This window comes from Epinephelus fuscoguttatus, linkage group LG17 (assembly GCF_011397635.1).
Source record: "Epinephelus fuscoguttatus linkage group LG17, E.fuscoguttatus.final_Chr_v1".
Taxonomy (NCBI): Eukaryota; Metazoa; Chordata; class Actinopteri; order Perciformes; family Serranidae; genus Epinephelus; species Epinephelus fuscoguttatus.
The window spans coordinates 41,546,509-41,566,205 of NC_064768.1; the positions used below are offsets into that span (position 1 = coordinate 41,546,509).

The following is a 19,697-nucleotide window of genomic DNA, read 5'->3' on the forward strand; positions in this document are numbered from 1 at the left end:
TTTTCTTTTGAAAGTTACCAAAGGAAATATTGGTGAGTCCAATCTAACAGCATGTGCTGGAAAATACATTAAGCTTAATTTAATCATGACATAAAACCTTCTTTGAATGCGTTTTGTAAAGTTTTGTTAAGAATTGATATAATAGGTCAGTTTTAAAGTAGAACTTTGGGATCTAGTTTCCTGGTGCAGCGCAGGGTGGCGCAGGGTGGCGAACCCTGCGCAGAGCTAGTTTTGAGCAGCGCAACCCGAGGCGCGTTCAGTTTGGTAGTTTGGCAGACCGAGGTACGCTGAGATGGGTGTGGTGGCACAGCAGGGGGAGGTGTCGACAGATCCAGCTTGGCGCAGTGACAGTTTCGTGCCAAAAGACTTCACCGAAGGTGCACTAAAAGCTCGCCAGCTGAAACCAGGTCTACTGTCAGCGCAGGGGGAGTGCAGCCGGTGTAAGCCGAAGTTTGGCTGACCAGTGGACAGTGCGCACACGTCACCAAAACCTCACAGGCAGGTTTCCAGAATATCAGGCACATTAATAATGCAATAAATAGCCATAAAACCACTATTCAATGCAACTATCTGCAATCAGCACATAAATGTGTCTCTATATCGACTGTCCCGTCACATCTGATGTCAGATCAAAGGGGATTGGCACCGTTTGGCACGTTTGGCACGCGTAATGGAAACCCAACCTGATTTGATTAACACAGCTGCAAACTAATGAGTTCACATCCCTCTCAGCCAACCACAAACAGCCACAGCATCAGATATGGAGTATATATTCAGCATCTGTCATCTTAGAAAAGTCAAAAGAAAAGAAACAGAGTGAGACCGTGAGAGAAAAGAGAGCGCACGAGAGAAACGCAACATTGACTTACAATTGTGGTGACCTCCTCCTAGGCTACCTTTGCATCATCAGCCCGTGGAGGTCTGCTCGCAGTTCTGTATATTCGGACACTGCGAGCAGACCTCCCGGACCAAAGCATCAGTTTCCTCCTGGGAGAAGTTTGGCTGTCTGACGCTGCTGCTCTCTTCTGCCATGGCGAATTGAGTAAACTCTCATTACACCTTCGCGCGGCACATTTAAGGGCGAGGAGAGGGGCTCATTTGATTGGTGTGATGTGTGTAAAACCCACTCCACCACTCCACGCCTTCTCTCCTTCCTCTTTCCGACTTGCGCCGGTAGGAGGGACGGAGGTGGGAAAGAGGAGTAGCTGCGCCAGGCGCACAGTGTGCCAAACTTGCAAAATCCACCTGACCACACCCAGTTGGTGAAACGCAGGTGCGCTGCGCCTCCACCGTGCCCGGTCTGCGAAACTAGAGCCTATTGTGTCATCTGCAAAAAGGCGAACCTTTTGAGCTTCAGTGATCATAAGCAGAAACACACTGACATCTATCAAAAATATTACGGTTGTTTCTATATTTTTACAGAGATGGAAGCTGTAGATAATCTCTCATACATAACAGCACAAAGTTGTCCATGGTCAAGACCTTGTATCTGCAAGTATTGGAACCAAATGAATGAACAAGTATATGATGTAGTGAACCCAGACTGGGCTGAGCTCAGTACAATACTGACTTAGAGTTTCATGTGGCGTTAACCAGGACTGGCATTAGAGATTTGGGATTGGATTATTAATAACAATATAACTGTGATCATGTTTCTTTGTAAATGTGTGGGGCAGTAAAAGAGAGGTGCTGTTAAAGTCGTCTCTCTGACTTAAAACTCAGCAGACTCATTGAAGTCAGTCTCTATTTGTGAAACACAGCTGGTTAATGTAGAAACTCTACACAAGAGAGTTTCACAAATTTCCAAAAGAAATTATTGCTTCCATTATGTTGTGAAATGTTGTGGTGAAATTAAGATTAAAATAATAATACATTTTATTTAAAAGCGCCTTTCTCAACACTCAAGGACACTTTATAGAGCATTAAAAATACAATTAAAATCACAATTAAAATAAATAAAAACAACAGACAAGAGTGACACAAAATTAAAAATGGATGTGGGCAATTAAAGGGAATATGCAATTTGGAACAGATGGGTTTTGAGTTGTGATTTGAAATGGGGTAGAGAGTCCATGTTTCTGAGGTCCGGGGGGAGAGTTCCAGAGTTTGGGAGCAGAGCGACTGAAAGCTCTGCTCCCCATGGTGCTGAGCCGGGCGGGGGGCACAGAGAGATGGAGGGAGGAGGACGACCTGAGGGAGCGAGAGGGGGTGGCGATGTGGAGGAGATCAGACAGGTGGGGGGGTGCGAGGTTGTGAATGCCCTTGAAAGTATACAGAAGGATTTTGTAATGGATTCTGAATTTGAGTGGAAACCAGTGAAGCTGCTGGAGGACAGGGGTGATGTGGTGAAAGGAGGGGGTTCTGGTGATAATGTGGGCTGCAGAGTTTTGGACCAGTTGAAGCTTATGGAGGGATTTGTGAGGGGCACCAAGGAGGAGTGAGTTACAATAATCGATGCGAGAGGTGACGAGGCTGTGGACCAGGATAGCCGTGGTGTGAGGGGTGAGGGAGGGGCGGAGACAGTTAATGTTTTGTAGGTGGAAATATGCAGACTGGGTGATGTTATTGATGTATGAGTGGAAAGACAGTGAGTTGTCGAGCATGACACCCAGACTCTTAACCTGAGGGGAGGGGGACACTGTGGAACTGTCAATAATGAGGGAGAAACTGTCAGTTTTGGTTAAAGTGAATTTGGTACCGGCCAGGAGGAGTTCTGTTTTATCAGAGTTGAGTTTGAGGAAGTTGGAGGTGAACCAGGATTTAATTTCTGAGAGGCAGTGGGTGAGGGAGGAGGGTGGAAGAGAGGTGTCGGGTTTACTGGATAAGTAGAGCTGGGTGTCATCCGCGAAGCAGTGAAAATGAATACCATATTTACGGAAAATATTGCCAAGTGGGAGGAGATAGGTAATGAAGAGGAGGGGCCCCAGGACAGAACCCTGGGGCACACCTGAAGTGATGGGGGAGGGCTGTGAAGTGAAGGATTTGAGTTGGATGAACTGAGTGTGGCCACTGAGGTAAGAGTGAAACCAGTGAAGGCAGTCTGCTGCCATGAGGAGGTTGTTGGTGATCTTGATGAGGGCTGTTTCTGTACTATGGAGGAGACGGAAACCGGACTGGAACTGTTCATAGAGGCTGTTATGGGTGAGATGGGAGTGGAGTTGAGAGGCAACAGTTTTTTCAAGAATTTTGGAAATGAAGGAGAGGTGAGAAATGGGGCGGAGGTTATTGAAATTGTTGGGGTCTGAACCAGGTTTTGTCAGGATGGGACTGACGGCTGCAGTTTTGAAAGGGGTGGGAACAGTTCCAGTGGACAGTGAGGAGTGGATAATGGCTGAGATGAAGGGAGAGCAGAGAGGGGAGGCAGGATTTGACCAGAGGAGTGGGGAGGGGGTCTCGCTGGCAGGATGAAGGTTTGGACTTTCTGATGAGGTCAGAGATAACTGAGGGATGAGAGAGTTCGAAGGTGGAGAATGGTTGATAAGGAGGGAGGAGTTCAGAGGAGGGGAGTGGTGAGGAAGTGGAGCCCGAGTGCTGGTGAATTTTATTGATTTTGTCATTGAAAAACCAGAGGAGGGACTCACAGGTGTCTGAGGAGTACATGTGGGGGGTAGGGAGTCCGGGGGTTGAATGATTCTGTTATAAACGGAGACAAATAGCTCATAGACATTTGTAGACATGATGTTAGTAAAAGATTTAAATCCAAAGTCTTAGCACTGACACATCATTAGTTAATAACCAGTCAGAGCATTTCCATAGAGAGCCACTTTGCATCAGCAGCACCATGCTCCAGTGCTCTGGGAGAGTTTATAGTCCTGAGAGTTGAACACTGGATGACTGACAGCTGTCCTTCATGACAACAGAAGCCACAGAAATCCTCCTCTTCATCAAAAACATGACTTTGACCTCCGTCCTCATCTGGACTCTCCTCTGCTTCACTCAGGGTGAGGAACATCATTTCTCTGTCATGTGAAAATCATTTGGAGTGTAGCTGAGTTTCACCTCACCATCTCATGTCCAGTGTTTCTTCTTTCTCCTCAGGGTCTGTTGGACAAAATGTTGTCTTGACTCAACCAGCAGCCAAATCAGTGCAGCTGGGTCAGACTGTTTCTATTGACTGTAAGGCCAATCCAAAAGTTGCTCTCTACTCTAGATCACAGTATTACCTGGCCTGGTACCAACAGAAAACTGGAGAAGCTCCTAAACTTCTGATCTACAGAACATCAACCAGATTTTCTGGAATCGCCTCCAGATTCAGTGGAAGTGGAGCAGGAAATGGAGTTGACTTCACTCTGACCATCAGTGGAGTTCAGGCTGAAGATGCAGCAGTTTACTACTGTCAGAGTTATCACTATATCAACAGTCAGCATGTGTTCACACGCAGTGTGTTCACAAAGCGTCGTACAAAAACCTCCCTCAGTCAGACTGAACAGAAACTGAAGTGACTGCTGCAGCTGGAAGCTACTGCAGAGACTGATACACTTCACTGAGGACACACACACACACACACACACACACACACAGATTATTTCTTGTGTTCATTGTGTGTCCAACAGTTTTCCAGCTGACGTTCAATCAGTCCACCTCAAGCAGCTGAAAGTTTCCTCAGATGAAGGTTCAGTTTCAGTGAAGAAGCCCAATCAGACCATTAAACTCACAACAACAGCAGAGTCAGCTCCACTGATGTAGAGACACAAACCAACGTCACAACATGTGAAACATCAGTGTCCGCACATCACATTAAATCCCATTTGAAGCTTCTTAGTTGTAATGCAACAAATCCTTCTTGAGACAGAAATACTGACACTGTCATAAACACAATGCATTCAGTGTCACAAGTCAAACAGTACATGTCACTGAACATAGTGTGGAAGAAGTCACATTAGGTTTGGACTCAAACAGCACACCAAGATCACCAGCACTGTCCTCTGCATTGAGTGTCTGAGAGTCTAAGTTGCTCCAACTATGAGAACTTTGGTCTTTTTGCTTTTCAGCTGCTGAAATATTTTGTGTTTACTTTCAAAACCTGATAATGAACAGAACAATCAACCATGTTTATTGACTAGATGAACACCATATGGTGCATGGTATGGTAGACCTCGGAGGGATAACATCGACGACCTGTAACCCAGCAGCAGCAGACCCGGACCCGTTCCCCTCACCGGAGAACATCACCGGCGGCAGTCCGACACCGGCGGACATCTGTGGGGCTGCGCCGACGGCCCAGTGCCTAGCAGCAGATCCAGACCTGGCACTCCCGCCTGGGCTCACAGGCGACTGCCTGACCCGTTCAGTTAAACCAAGCATTAATGGCTCGGTACACTGCGTACCAGGTCCAGTTGCAGGACATACATCCAGATACGGTAATGCAAAGGTCAAAAATTATATCCACTGTAAAACACCTTTAACTGTGGACGCAGCACTACATAAACAATGACAGTTCAAATTGTTGCAAACTGTAAATCATGCCAAAATGATCTGGGACACTAAAATTAAACCCAAAGGTATTTTTGGTGGACATATTAACGTCAGAAGTATCCTTTCCAAATCAGAACAACTTGAAAAACTATTGACTGACTCAAATCTCGATTTTCTAGGACTATCAGAGACTTGGCCGACTCCAACAACACCCTCTGGCATCTTTAATATTACAGGTTTTAATGTGTTCCGAAGAGACCGCTTACATGGCAAAGGTGGCGGTGTTCTACTGCATGTAAAAAACAACTTACATTGCACACAGATTGACCGCAGTAATAACCCCCTGGAATGTGTTGGCGTCACTGTTACCCTCTCTCCTGAAATGTCATTTAATATTGTTGTATTATACAGGCCACCAAATGAAAGAGATGTGTTCTTTGAACACATATCTAATGTTCTCAAACTCTGTGGTGACAAAGAAACACTACTGATGGGTGATTTCAATCTAAATTGGCTACATAAATCGTAGCGTACTAAATTGAAAAATCTCACTACTAAATTCCACTATTCACAAACCATTACAAACCCTACAAGAATTACAAAATCCTCTCAAACTCTCTTGGACTTGATTTTTACTAATATACCGGACCGTATAACAAAAACCTACAATTTGATCACTGGTATATCAGACCACAATCTCACTTTGGTGATTAGAAAATTATCTAAAATGAGATTAAGAAACAAGAACAGCAGGGAAGGGGAAAGGTACATATCACTTATACCGAAGAAAGATAGAGAGAATTTTGAAAAAGAAATAAGGCAAACAAACTGGAATGATACAACCGCAGGTATAAATTGTGAACAGACCTGTGATACTATGCTGTCAGTGATTAAAAAAATTATAACACAGTATACAAAAACAGTCGCACATAAACACAGGGCAAAACAGAGTTTACCATGGTTTAATGATTCAATATGGCAATTGATGAAGAAAAGGGACGCCGCCCTGAAAAAATCCCTAAAAACAGGTCTAAATACAGATCGTTTGATCTATAAAGGGCTTAGGAATAAGGTCATACAGCAACTTAGGAAAACCAAAGCAAATTTTATTCTTGAAATGATTAAGGAGGCAAAGGGTAAAAGTAAAACACTATGGAAAAACGTCGATAAACTCTCGGGGCGACATGACTCAAAAAGAGAAGTCACACAACTTAAATTAAATGGTACACTTCAAGATGACAGCTTTCTAATAGCAAACAGTTTTAATGACCATTTTATCAGCTCGGTACTACAGCTGGGTCAAAATTTCAAACAAACTCATATTCACCAAATTACAGTCTCTGATGAAGCAACACTGAATCTTAAACCCACCACTGAGGCAAAGGTAATTAAAATTCTCTCCTCCCTGACCAGCTCCAGAGCACGGATTATAAATCAGTCAGTTTTGGAGTGCACCTTTCCTAGTGCCCTCAAACATGCCATTGTAACTCCAATATTCAAATCTGGAGATAAACATGACATAAATAATTACAGACCAATCAGTATACTACCTGTCATTTCTAAAACAGTTGAAAAAATTGTTGCTGAACAGCTGGTTGCACATCTGGACTCTGAGGCACTGCTGCATCCTATGCAGTACGGCTTCAGAGCTAATCATTCAACAGAAACAGCGTGCTGCTACTTCATTGATAACATTAAATTCAATCTAGACAAAGGAGGAGTTGTAGGAGCAGTGTTTTTGGACTTGCAAAAGGCTTTTGACACAGTTAATCATTCTATACTTCTGTCAAAGCTGTCCAAATATAAACTGTCCATAACTGGTTCAAGTCATATCTGTCAGGTCGTACTCAGTGTGTGCGGGTAAATAATGTAATGTCACCATCAAGAGCGTGTACCATGGGAATTCCACAGGGTTTAGTCTTAGGCCCATTACTCTTTAGTTTATATATTAATGATCTTCCATCAGTATGTGATGATGTGAACATCGGGATGTATGCAGATGACACAGTCATTTACACACATGGGAAGGATGCTGCACAAGTGGCAGATAAATTATCTCTTGTCATGGAGAAAGTGGCAAAGTGGCTCCAGGACTCATGTCTCACCCTTAACGTAGGGAAAATAGCTACCATGTTTTTTATGAACAAACAAAAAGGTAGGGCAGGGCAGGTTCCTCTAGATGTAACTGTGTTTGGAGAGAAAATGAAAACTGTTGATGAGTTCAAGTATCTGGGCTTAACATTAGATCCAACTCTCAGTTTTAAAAAACACATAAAAAGGATGAGCCACACCTTGAAATATAACCTAGTTACTTTTAGATATATAAGAAACTCTCTCACAGACGAGGCAGCTAAGACCTTTCTGCATGCTATGATTTTGTCCTACTTCTCATATTGTATAACTTGCTGGTCCCAAACAAATCGTACAACTCTTATGCCACTTGTATCACTCTAAAAGCAAGCGCTGAAAACATTTGAAAAGAAAACGCGAATGTATCATCACTGTAACATACTCGCTAAACATAACATGATGAACTTTGAGAACTTCGTGATGTATTCCGATCTACGGCTGGTTTTTAAATTTGTCGATGGTACTGGACCTCCCCCACTTAAAAAATTCATTCAGCTCACTTCGGAGCAGTCAAACAGAGCCACAAGCTCAAGCTCAAGGGGACAGTGCAGTATCCCTAAATGTAAAACGGCTTTTGCCCAATCATCCTTCTCCTATAAGGCAATAGGAGAATGGAACAAGCTCCCCACAGACCTGAAAATCTGTGTTAGCATTAAGGACTTTTCAAGAAACTTAAAAAAAAAATACATTCTGAGTAAGCAAATGTGCCAGCACTGCTCTGGATGCATCATAACATTCTCATTTGTGATCCGAGTTTATAACTGTGTGGGGCTAGTGGGGGGAGGGGTGTTTGGGACGAGTGGGGTGGTTGGCGGGATAGATACAGCACTTTAGTGGGTCATGGGAGGAGGGTATGAATCATTTAGTGGGGGGGTATCCTCCCAATTTATGCTGCTTTGTCAATTGTGTGTGTGTGCGTGTGTGTGCGTGTGTGTGTGTGTGTGAATGTATGCATGTATGCATGTATGCGTATATATGTATATATGTGCATGTGTGTTTGTGTGTGTGGGTATTTATATGTGTATAAATGGAGGTTTATATGCCATGATCACTTTAGTTGGTGGGATATGACTTGTTGTTGTTTTTTTTTGTTGTTTTGTTTTTTGTTATTTTATGTGGGGACCGCAGATGGAAACTAGCTGTCAGCTAAATCTGGTGTTATGCATTGCTTCTTGTGATTCGAGATTAATGTTTATAACACATGGTCCCTGTTAAATAAAATTAAAATATATATATATATATATATTGCTCTTTGTTCACAGCAGAAGAGAAGTGAGGGCCTGCCTGAAGATTCCTGGGAAACACATTTAGCAGCAAAAAAAGCCTGCCAGCTAACTTACCACATAACAAAGGAGCATTAAAGCAAGTAAACAGTGAGCAGCTAAATCCATAAGGACAACAATGGAGGGCTCTACAAGTTTCCTTTGACTAACTTTGGTAACTTTGGTTGTCGTGATTAATTTAATTATTAATCAGAGTTCCACATTGATAGTGTATTTTATGAGACAAAGTTAAAACAGTGACATCATTTTCCACTTTTAAAGGGTGAAGACCTATTTTGGATTTAATGTAAATTAAATCATATTAATTAATATGATTACTAACTACTTCTGAAGCCATCTGAATGTGTTTTAACCAGCAATAATTTACCTAAAATATTACTTGACAATTATTCTACAACCACCTGAGTTTGTGTTAATCTCCATGAGGATGATGTAAACAGTCAGCTGTCTCAGCAGTGAGGAGGAAACAGCCTGATATGTTGAGGACAGCTCCAGTTGACTGACTCTGTGTGTTTGCATATGTGTCCTGCCTCTCCGCTCCCAGCCGTTAAGAGGCCAGTGTTGATCAGTGGCTGTCCAGGCCTTTCACAGCCACTGACACGCTGGCAGCACAATGATGATGTCACTGATTCTACTGCTGGCCACCCTGGGGCTCCTTGTTCAGGGTGAGACTCTCTTCTGTCTGAAAACTTTGCTTCAGGATGCAACCAGGTTCACCACAATGATGTTCTGCTCTGATGGAGAAACACTGAAACAAGCAGCATTTACCTTCTTCCATCTATTCTCCATGTTAAAGAAATGAGACTCTTCTGTCTGGATGTTGATCATCTTTCTCCAAGCTGGATCTGTCTCAATAACCCTTCTCCTCTTTGTCATGTTTTCAGATTCATCAGGAGAAATCATCCTGACTCAGTCTCCTGGATCTCAGTCTGTTGCTCCAGGACAAACTGTCTCCATCAGGTGTAAAACCAGTTCTAGTGTAAGTGACTACCTCCACTGGTACCTTCAGAAACCTGGAGAAACTCCTAAACTCATGATTTATCAAGCTACAAATCGTCAGTCTGGAGTTTCAGATCGTTTAAGTGGAAGTGGATCTAGGACTGACTTCACTCTGACCATCAGAGGAGTTCAGGCTGAAGATTCAGGAGTTTACTACTGTCAGCAGGGTTACAGCACACCGTTCACACAGTGATACAACGTCGTACAAAAACCTCCCTCAGCTGGAGAGGAACTGATCTGACTCAACAGCTGCACTGAAACTAAAACAACACAAGTTTTACTCAGAACAAAAAGTTTAGAAAAATCCAATTAGAACATTTGTAATCTTAATATAATGTACATAAAACACTATGTATATTTTATTTAATCAGGGTTTTAACATTCTGCTGCACATCAAAGCTAAACTCTGTTGAATAATGATTTCAATCCTTTAATAAGTTTAATCCATAGAGTATGATAGCACATGAACACTAAAACTGTAAATAGTATTTATTTTAAATCTTACAATTTCCACTGGATCGTGAACAAATTTATTATTTAAATAAATTACAATATTTAATCTTAATAAGTTGTTTCATGTTGTTTAATTACTAGTTATGGCTATAAGATAATTCAGCCATTTTCTGTGTTTTGTATTCCAGTAAAAACATGTATTTTATAATTAAATCCAAAAACAATTTATGGAGTATGTAAATCAGTCACATTTGAATTCTGTCCTTTTGTCATCTCTTTATTTCTCTTTGTGGTTTTTCAGCAGAAACAGGATGTAAATATTTCCCAGTTTAAATTTGTAGATCAAACTCATTTTATTTCTCTCTATGAAGACGATATACTGCTATTTATTTCAGATTTAACAAACACTTTTCTGACTTTTACAGATTAATTCAAATAATAATGCATGTTCTTTGGAGACACCTGAAGTAATTACAATATTACAGTCCTTACTATAAAGACACTTCAGTAATGAGAGCTGATTGGATGATTTGTCATTGAAATGTTCCTACCATGGGTTTTGTTCCAAAGGTTTATTCATTCATCTTCTCGCGGGGCTGTCAGCTGACATCGGGCACAGGGTACAGCCCTGACAGCCAATTAACTTACAGACAAACAACCATTCATGTTCTTTACCACACTGGACTTATTTAGAGTCACCAATTAACCTAGTCCCCAATCTGCATGTCTTTGGACTGTGGGAGGAAGCTGGAGTGCCCGGAGAGAACCCACACTGACACGGGGAGAACATGCAAACTCCGCACAGAAGGGCTCCCACTGTGAGGCGACAGTGCTAACCACCATACCACCGTGCCGCCCCTAAAGGTTTATTATTACAGACGAATCTGTAATGACTATAGCAGAATAAGTTTTACAGTCATGAAGGCATTCATATCCATTGTGACAACAGATGATGGACTTATACTACTACCATTACTGTTTGTACTAATCAAACAATAATGAGGAGTTTTGTCTGAGTTTATGAACTCTTAAAATGTTCAGTAAAAATAGATCTATATCATATATTCTGAAACTTTCTTTCTGAATTCATCACAGAGAACTTACAGGATCTTTATCAGCTTATTTTTCCTCTGGATTTAATAAAGTTACTGTTACTATGAAGAGAAAATCATTCAGACACTTTGATCATAATAAAGATGAAAACAAGTGATTTGATGAACACGTCTTTATTATGTGGAAACAGTGAAATAATATTGAAACATTGCAACAAGCTGGTAAATATTGCTATTGAAAGATGTGAAATGAAAGACAGAGATAGTTCCAGAGTGCAGAGTGAGAGCAGTAGCAGAGTAAAACCAGTAGCAGAGTCCCAGTGAGTCAGGTCAGGACTGGGAACACTGGTCTCTCCTCAGTGTCTCTGAGAGCGGAGTCTGGGAGCCCTGGGTGGCCTCACAGGTCACAGAGCCCACCTTCCCCCACTGGTCTGCAGGGAGCCTCAGGGTGCTGCTCCAGCTGTAGTGGCCGTCCTTCTCCAGCACCCCGGGGCTCCTGCTCTCCTCCCAGCTGCTGCTGCTGCTGCTGCTGCTGCTGCCGTCCACCTTCCAGGCCAGACTCCAGTCTGAGGGGAAGCCCTTGTTGGCCAGGCACATGAGCGTGGCCTTGCCCTGCTGCAGCTCCTCTCTGGAGGGGGGCAGCACCGTCAGGGTGGGACGGACATCACCTAGGAGACACCAATCAGCTTAGAGGACAGGGGCCACACAGCTGTGAAAGAAACACCAGACACTTGGACACCTTTACTGTGTGAGAGCGGATTTTCTCCTTGAAGGAGTTTCTGTCAGATGCTTTTTCTGCTCCACCAGTCACTCACTCACTCACTCACTCACACATTGTTTCACTTCCCTTTCAGAAACCTGTCATGCATATCAGCACAGAAAGAGTCCTCATATGACCTGAGAGATATCAAACTACACTGGAAATAAAAGAATCACAGCTTCAGTATCAACACTGAATATATTTTCACTCATATATTCTTTAGTTCAAAGTCCTGGTACATTTATACAAACATATTTACAGTCCAAACTCTCAACAGGACAAAAGTCAATCAGATCCACTGTTAAAGGACATTATCAGCCAAAAATAACTCACCACCAAATTGAAATTGTTCATCAGACAGATTGAAAAATACAAATAGCATCAGAGAAGAGTCAACATTATTTCAAACTGAGGTTAAAAGACAATTTGAGCCATTTTACAAGATCAGAGATTTGGCAGCATTTCTGCTTCATTCTCAGGGTTTGAAATCATTTCAACTCAACTTCAAAACAGTTTTAAAGGCTGAATTTAAAACATGTATAAAGTGCGAGTGTTGTTCTTTAATCTTTCCTACAGTTTAAGTTGTTCACATTTCACAAATTCAACTGAATGTTTAAAGAGAAGTTCAGTAAAAGTGCTTTGAGTTCAACTTCAAGGTTAAAGAGGAGAAATGAACAATGAGAGTGATTTAGATCAGTCCAATGGAAACTTATATCTACTACAAATATTCAGACACTGAAATTAAAACCTTAAGTGATTTAATATTTGTGCAGAAACTTACTTCCAACATCCAGTCTGGTTCCTCCACCGAACGTGTACCACAGTGATACAAACTGATTGAGCCGTCGTACAAAAACCTCTGACTGTACAGAGACACGGCTCTCTGACTTTGAAGACAACAAACTCAACACCAACACTTCCTCTTTTGAAAAGAATTTACTATTTAACATTATAGTTATCAAACAGTGTCACAGTGTTTCAGAATTAATCACATTTTTACATCTTTATTGTTAAATTTGTCTGAAAGTAAAATTGATCACTCTCACATTAAATGAAACCAGACAGAAGACGTTGTGAAAGAAAATCTTTCTGCAGTCATCAAAGCAAATCCACATGTAAATGATGAGTGACACATTCCTGATCAATCCTCTGATAAATGTATTGATCCATTGATAAACAGCATCATCAGAGTAATCCAAGTCCCTGTTGGAGTCAGTCAGAGCATTTCCATAGAGAGCCACTTTGCATCAGCAGCACCATGCTCCAGTGCTCTGGGAGAGTTTATAGTCCTGAGAGTTGAACACTGGATGACTGACAGCTGTCCTTCATGACAACAGAAGCCACAGAAATCCTCCTCTTCATCAAAAACATGACTTTGACCTCCGTCCTCATCTGGACTCTCCTCTGCTGCTGCTTCACAGGTAAAGTCCAGAGAATCAAACTCCTCTCCTCTATCAACATCCGTCCCTCTGAAATGAAGACCACAAAATCATGACGCTGCTTTATGTTTTTGTCTCTGTATCCTCAGAGTCCAGAGGTCAGGTCACAGTGACTCAGCCTGGAGCAGTGAGCTCTGCTCTGGGAGGCTCCGTCACCATCAGCTGTAGGACCAGTCAGCAGGTTTGGGGTTGTAGAAGTGCTTACTGTTTAAACTGGTATCAACAGAAACATGGAGAAACTCCTAAACTGATGATTAGCAACACCAATGAGAGGATGTCAGGGATTCCAGGTCGTTTTTCAGGCAGTGGATCAAACTCTGACTTCACTCTGACCATCAGTGGAGTTCAGGCTGAAGATGCAGCAGTTTACTACTGTCAGAGTTTTCATTTCATCAACAGTCAGCAAGTGTTCACACAGTGAAAAAGCATTGTACAAAAACTCCCTCAGTCAGACTGAACAGAAACTGAAGTGACTGCTGCAGCTGGAAGCTACTGCAGAGACTGATACACTTCACTGAGGACACACACACACACACACACACACACACACAACAATACTTTTCTTTAGTTTTACACAAAGACAAGTTTTGATTAATTAAAAAAAATCTGTGTTATAATCGTTCTGAAACCATATTTCCAGGTTCGGACAGATGTGACGCCTGCAGACTGTTAGCTCTTATCTGTTGGTAAAAGACAAACTGTTAACTCTAAACAAAAGCTGTCCACATTTACATGACTGTCTGCGAGTAAAATGTTCAACCTACAAAGAGAGGCACATATAAAACTATTGAAACTTGTCAAATTTAAAACATTATTTGAAAGAAAATTTTTCCATCCTCTTAAAATGTGAGATTACAATCTGATAGTGTGAGTCAAAAACAGAAGCAGCCTTACAATTCTGCTTAATTTGAAATGACCTTAAAGAAGTTCAGATGACTCTTAAATATCACGCAGTATTTGTTAAGAAGCAGCTGTAAAGAAGAGTACAGTATCATCTGCATAATGATGAATATCTTAGTCATTATCAGCAGAAACCACCTGAGATCTCTCAGAAATGTTTTTAAATCTTTATGAATCTTAAAGATTAATTAGTTAATGTAAGTACACATACATTCTGTAGCAGCAGGTATTTACTATGACCTTTTGTAACCCCAGACTAGGCTGAGCTCAGTACAACACTGACATTAATAAAGTCTCTCAGGACATTAACCAGTGATTCCATGAATTTGTCAAACAGGGAGTTTTGTTAAAAGGTGATACTTCCTGAAATTAGTGTGAACTTTACTGAACATTTAAAAGGTCCAGGGGAGGAGGTTCTTTGTAAGTCCACAAAAACTCAGATTGATCTGGTGTTCAGTAATAGACCCGACCGAATCTCAAAGTCTTTTAAGTTAAGTTTAAGTTCAAGTTTATTTACTTTATTAATCCCCCTGAGGGGAAATTCAATGTTTTCACTCTTGCTTGTCAATTACACACAGGTCCGAAAGACACACACATGCACAAACAGGACCTATACATGCACAAAGTGGAGAGATGTCAGAGGGGGCTGCCCTTGGTGAGGCGTCCCGAGCGGTTGGGGGGTTCGGTGCCTTGCTCAAGGGCACCTCGGCAGTGCCCAGGGGGTGAACTGGCACCTCTCCAGCCATCAGTCCACGCTCCATAATTTGGTCCGGACGGGGACTGGAATAGGCGACCCTCCGGTTCCCAACCCAAGTCTCTATGGACTGAACTACTGCCGCCCCATTTTAATACGATAACTGGGTTATCTGACCACAATTTAATTGTGGTGGCCAGAAAATTAACTAAGAAGAGGTTTAATACCACAAAAAAGGACAGGAGATCTATAGAATTCCAAAAAGTGAAGAGGGGCCCTTCAAGAACACCATAGAACATTTTAATTGGAGCGGCCTGCTATTAGGTAAAAATGCAAACGAGGATAGTCAAATACTATGGAACAAATTACAGAGCATAATCACTGACTTCACTCGAAAGTTTAAATGTAGAAATAAAAAGAACAGGCTTCCGTGGATGAATGCAGATATCCTAGAAATGATGAAAGAACGGGATACTGCTTTGAAAATTGCATTCAGGACAACACTTTCCCACCACCAACTTTAATAGCTTCAGGAATAAAGTAATACAGGAACTGAGAAAGGCTAAGGCAAATTTCTGTAATTGCTGAGGCTAGGGGTAACTCTAAAATAATATGGAATCAATTAAAAAATCTTACTGGGCAACACCACAATACAGACAAATCGATTGAACTTAACCTGGATGGTAATCTGACAAAGGACCCAGTCGAAATAGCAGGTGCTCTTAATCAATATTTTGTTGATTTTGTAGCAACCATTACACAAAGCTTTCCTGCTAGGCATATTAATACTGCTGTCTGTTTAACAAACATGACAGAACAAGCCTTCAGCATTAGACGTGCCAATGAATCAAAGGTCATAAGCATAATCAGATCTCTCAAACCATCAAAAGCGAAAGATGTGTTTGGAATGGACACAAATATGCTGAAAATGTCTCATTTATCATTAGCTAAGCCCATCACTGAAATCATTAATCTGTCAATATCTCAGGGAGAATTTCCAAATGTCTGGAAATCTGCAATTGTTACATCAATTTTCAAAGCTGGGGATCCCCAGTCCATTTGTTGGTGCTGTATTTCTGGATCTCAAGAAAGCCTTTGACACCGTTAACCACAGAGTTCTCCTCTCCAAGTTATCTGTCATCAATTTCTCAGCTAACTCCCTGAAATGGGTGGAATCCTATCTTTTAAACCGCTCGCAAACAGTACGAATTAATAATCATCAATCAAATGCCTTATGTCTGTCCACTGGTGTCCCACAGGGATCCATACTGGATCCTCTTTTGTTTTGTATATATATAAATGACCTGCCATCTATGTGTTCTGATGCTCATGTACAGATGTATGCCAATGATACAGTGGTATATGTACATGGCACCACGAAAGCAGAAGTTGCGACCAAGCTCACAAAGATAATGGTGGAAATTACAACATGGCTTAGTCAGTGCTGTCTCCAATTAAATGTTTCAAAAACAGTAGGCATGTACTCTACAAATAATAATGACACTTGTGTAGATCCGGATACTTGTATATCTGGAGAGCGACTGCAGATGGTAAAAGAATTCAAGTACCTTGGCATCTTTTTAGATTCCAATCTTAATTTCAGGGCACAGGTTAAAAAAGTATGTCAACGGGTCAAAGCAAGTCTTGTAAATTTCAGGTTCATACGCAATTCTATGTCAACTGAAGCAGCCAAGCTGTACATGCACTCAATGATCCTTTCTCACATGAATTACTGTCTAACAAGCTGGTCGCAAGCTAATTACACTACACTCAAGCCACTGCAGTTATTGTATAAACAGACGATAAAAATCTTAGATAAAAAGCCAAAACACCACCACCACTGTACAATCCTAAAGAAATATGGCCTTCTGAATTGGGAAAACATGATTAAGTATGTAAATATATGTCTTGTGTTCAAAATTATACATGGCTTAGCTCCTCCTCCTCTTCGATCTTTTAGATCAAGATTAGAACAAATACAAATCAAATCACAAGGGGGGTTTCAAGAGGGGACTGTGTTGTTCCACTAAAGAAAAGCTCCTTTAGTCAGTCAGCGTTTTCTGTTAAAGCCTCCCAAGAGTGGAACAACATCCCAACACATATTAGGGATGTCGGGACATATGTGATATTTAAATCTCATTTAAAACAGTGGCTAATTAGTAACCAAATTTGTCAGCACTGAAAATTCTGTCAGCTGCTGCCACCTTGTTAATATCAGATGGTTATTTGGTCCCTATGTCCTGTTCTATGTATGGCTTGTCCAATGTGAAATATCTTTTATGTTGTACCCTGTTTGTGCATAAGTGTTGTTTTGTATGCACTCTGGGCCAGTCACTCTGGTTCTAACTGATATCTAACCAGCATGCTGCGTGGAGGGTTGGCTTGCTTATAGGCCCGTTTCCACTGAAGAAGTTCCTGGTACTATTTGGGGGGCAGGAACTACTACAGGAACGTCCTCTCGTTCGGCTCTCTCAACCGCTGTGTCTCCACTGAGAGAGTGGAGTACGAGGAAGGTTCCTGTAAAGTTATGGGCTCTGGATGTGACGTAATCGTTGCGCGACCATTTACCGGGACGACGTAGGGACGTTGTGAGAGCCCCTTAGGCACAAAGTAATATTTGATGAAATGTTTCTGTTGTCCAGTATATGCAATATGTTCTGCCTATATTTAAGTTCATGCAACAGTTTAACAACAGTATATGGACAGGTTATGTATGTTTTAAGATTTATAAGTTAAAGGTTTGCAATTTTTGTGTTCTGATGCTAAATGCAGTGAAGTATACTGTTTTGTTGCTTTATGACAGTTAATTGGGCTTTAGGGCAACTTGCCGCACGTGCGCAGTAAGGACAACCATGTGTGCAGCTAGGATGTAGAGGAATCTGCATAAGCGTGGATTGAAATAAGTTTTTGATCGTGTATAACGTGCATAACGTGTGTAGTAGTGTGTGCAGTAAGCAGGTGACAACGTGTACAATTTGTGACTGCTTTATATTGCAATATTTGATGAAAGAAATAAATTATTAATAACAACACAAACTTGTGCCTGCCGACACATAAATAAGAAAGTTTCTCGTCAAATCCTCCTGGATGTGTAATGTTGTCATTGTAGATCTGATGCCTTTTTCTGTTACTGATGTCCTCCAAATGAATGAAGTCAGAGAAAGTGAAAATGTTTTTGATTCTTGAAGAGCTGTAGCATAAATTCACTGATAAACTGTAGCTTAAACTCTACATTCACTGCAACATTCACAGTATTGCTGTTACTAACTTTACTCTACAGGTCTGAGCCATAAACCCACTGAGACAGAAAACATATGATAATTACAATTACCTGTGAATACACCTGAACTGATTGTGTTGGATTTTTAGTGGAGCATGTGAGTTGTCTTGGCCGATGTATGTTGTGTTTTATTTAGTGACCTGATGCTGTTTTCATGTTGCCTTCTTGGCCAAATATTTCTTATGAAATGAAGTTTTATTCTGAGAGGACATTTATATAGATAAGAAACTGTAACGAAGATTTGTTTAATTTAAAGGCTTAATTACAATACAACCACCTGAGTTTGTGTTAATCTCCATGAGGATGATGTAAACAGTCAGCTGGCCCAGCAGTGAGGAGGAAACAGCCTGATGTGTTGAGGACAGCTCCAGTTGACTGACTCTGTGTGTTTGCATATGTGTCCTGCCTCTCTGCTCCCAGCCGTTAAGAGGCCAGTGTTGATCAGTGGCTGTCCAGGCCTTTCACAGCCACTGACACGCCGGCAGCACAATGATGATGATGTCACTGATTCTACTGCTGGCCACCCTGGGGCTCCTTGTTCAGGGTGAGACTCTCTTCTGTCTGAAAACTTTGCTTCAGGATGCAACCAGGTTCACCACAATGATGTTCTGCTCTGATGGAGAAACACTGAAACAAGCAGCATTTACCTTCTTCCATCTATTCTCCATGTTAAAGAAATGACACTCTTCTGTTTGGATGTTGATCATCTTTCTCCAAGCTGGATCTGTCTCAATAACCCTTCTCCTCTTTGTCATCTTTGCAGATTCATCAGGAGAAATCATCCTGACTCAGTCTCCTGGATCTCAGTCTGTTGCTCCAGGACAAACTGTCTCCATCACGTGTTCAGCCAGTTCAGGTGTTGAAGGAAGTGGCAAGAAATGGCTCCAGTGGTACCTTCAGAAACCTGGAGAAGCTCCCAAACTCCTGATTTATCTAGCTACAGGCCGTCAGTCTGGAGTTTCAGATCGCTTTAGTGGAAGTGGATCTGCAACTGACTTCACTCTGACCATCAGAGGAGTTCAGGCTGAAGATTCAGGAGTTTACTACTGTCAGCAGAGTTACAGCTACCCGTTCACACAGTGATACAACGTCGTACAAAAACCTCCCTCAGCTGGAGAGGAACTGATCTGACTCAACAGCTGCACTGAAACTAAAACAACACAAGTTTTACTCAGAACAAAAAATGCAGTTAAGAATGAAACACTTACAACATTTATAATCTTACAGTAATATACTGTACATAAAACACTTATTCAGGGTTTTAACATTCTGCTGCACATCAAAGCTAAACT

The 19,697-nt window shown here is 41.5% G+C and overlaps 1 protein-coding gene and 4 gene segments (V, D, J or C); 4 read left to right on the top strand and 1 right to left on the bottom strand.

Moving 5' to 3' along the window:
- LOC125904920 (immunoglobulin kappa variable 3-15-like) overlaps positions 1 to 19,697 on the top strand; it is a 51,886-nt gene that overhangs the window by 12,408 nt on the left and 19,781 nt on the right.
- LOC125905156 (immunoglobulin kappa variable 4-1-like) lies at positions 3,487 to 4,442 on the top strand. The segment is given in 2 exon segments: positions 3,487 to 3,941; positions 4,039 to 4,442. Coding segments are annotated over 2 exon segments (495 nt in total).
- Positions 9,399 to 10,035, top strand: LOC125904921 (immunoglobulin kappa variable 3-11-like). The segment is given in 2 exon segments: positions 9,399 to 9,493; positions 9,713 to 10,035. Coding segments are annotated over 2 exon segments (360 nt in total).
- LOC125904905 (Ig kappa-b4 chain C region-like) lies at positions 11,475 to 13,057 on the bottom strand. The segment is given in 2 exon segments: positions 11,475 to 12,000; positions 12,874 to 13,057. Coding segments are annotated over 2 exon segments (507 nt in total).
- LOC125905157 (uncharacterized) overlaps positions 18,870 to 19,697 on the top strand; it is a 5,233-nt gene continuing 4,405 nt past the window's right edge. Inside the window, exons 1-2 of the mRNA XM_049603043.1 lie at positions 18,870 to 18,949; positions 19,169 to 19,484. Coding sequence (XP_049459000.1) covers positions 18,895 to 18,949; positions 19,169 to 19,484 — 371 coding nt within the window. The 5' untranslated portion in view covers positions 18,870 to 18,894. The remainder of the gene's footprint in view (positions 18,950 to 19,168; positions 19,485 to 19,697) is intronic.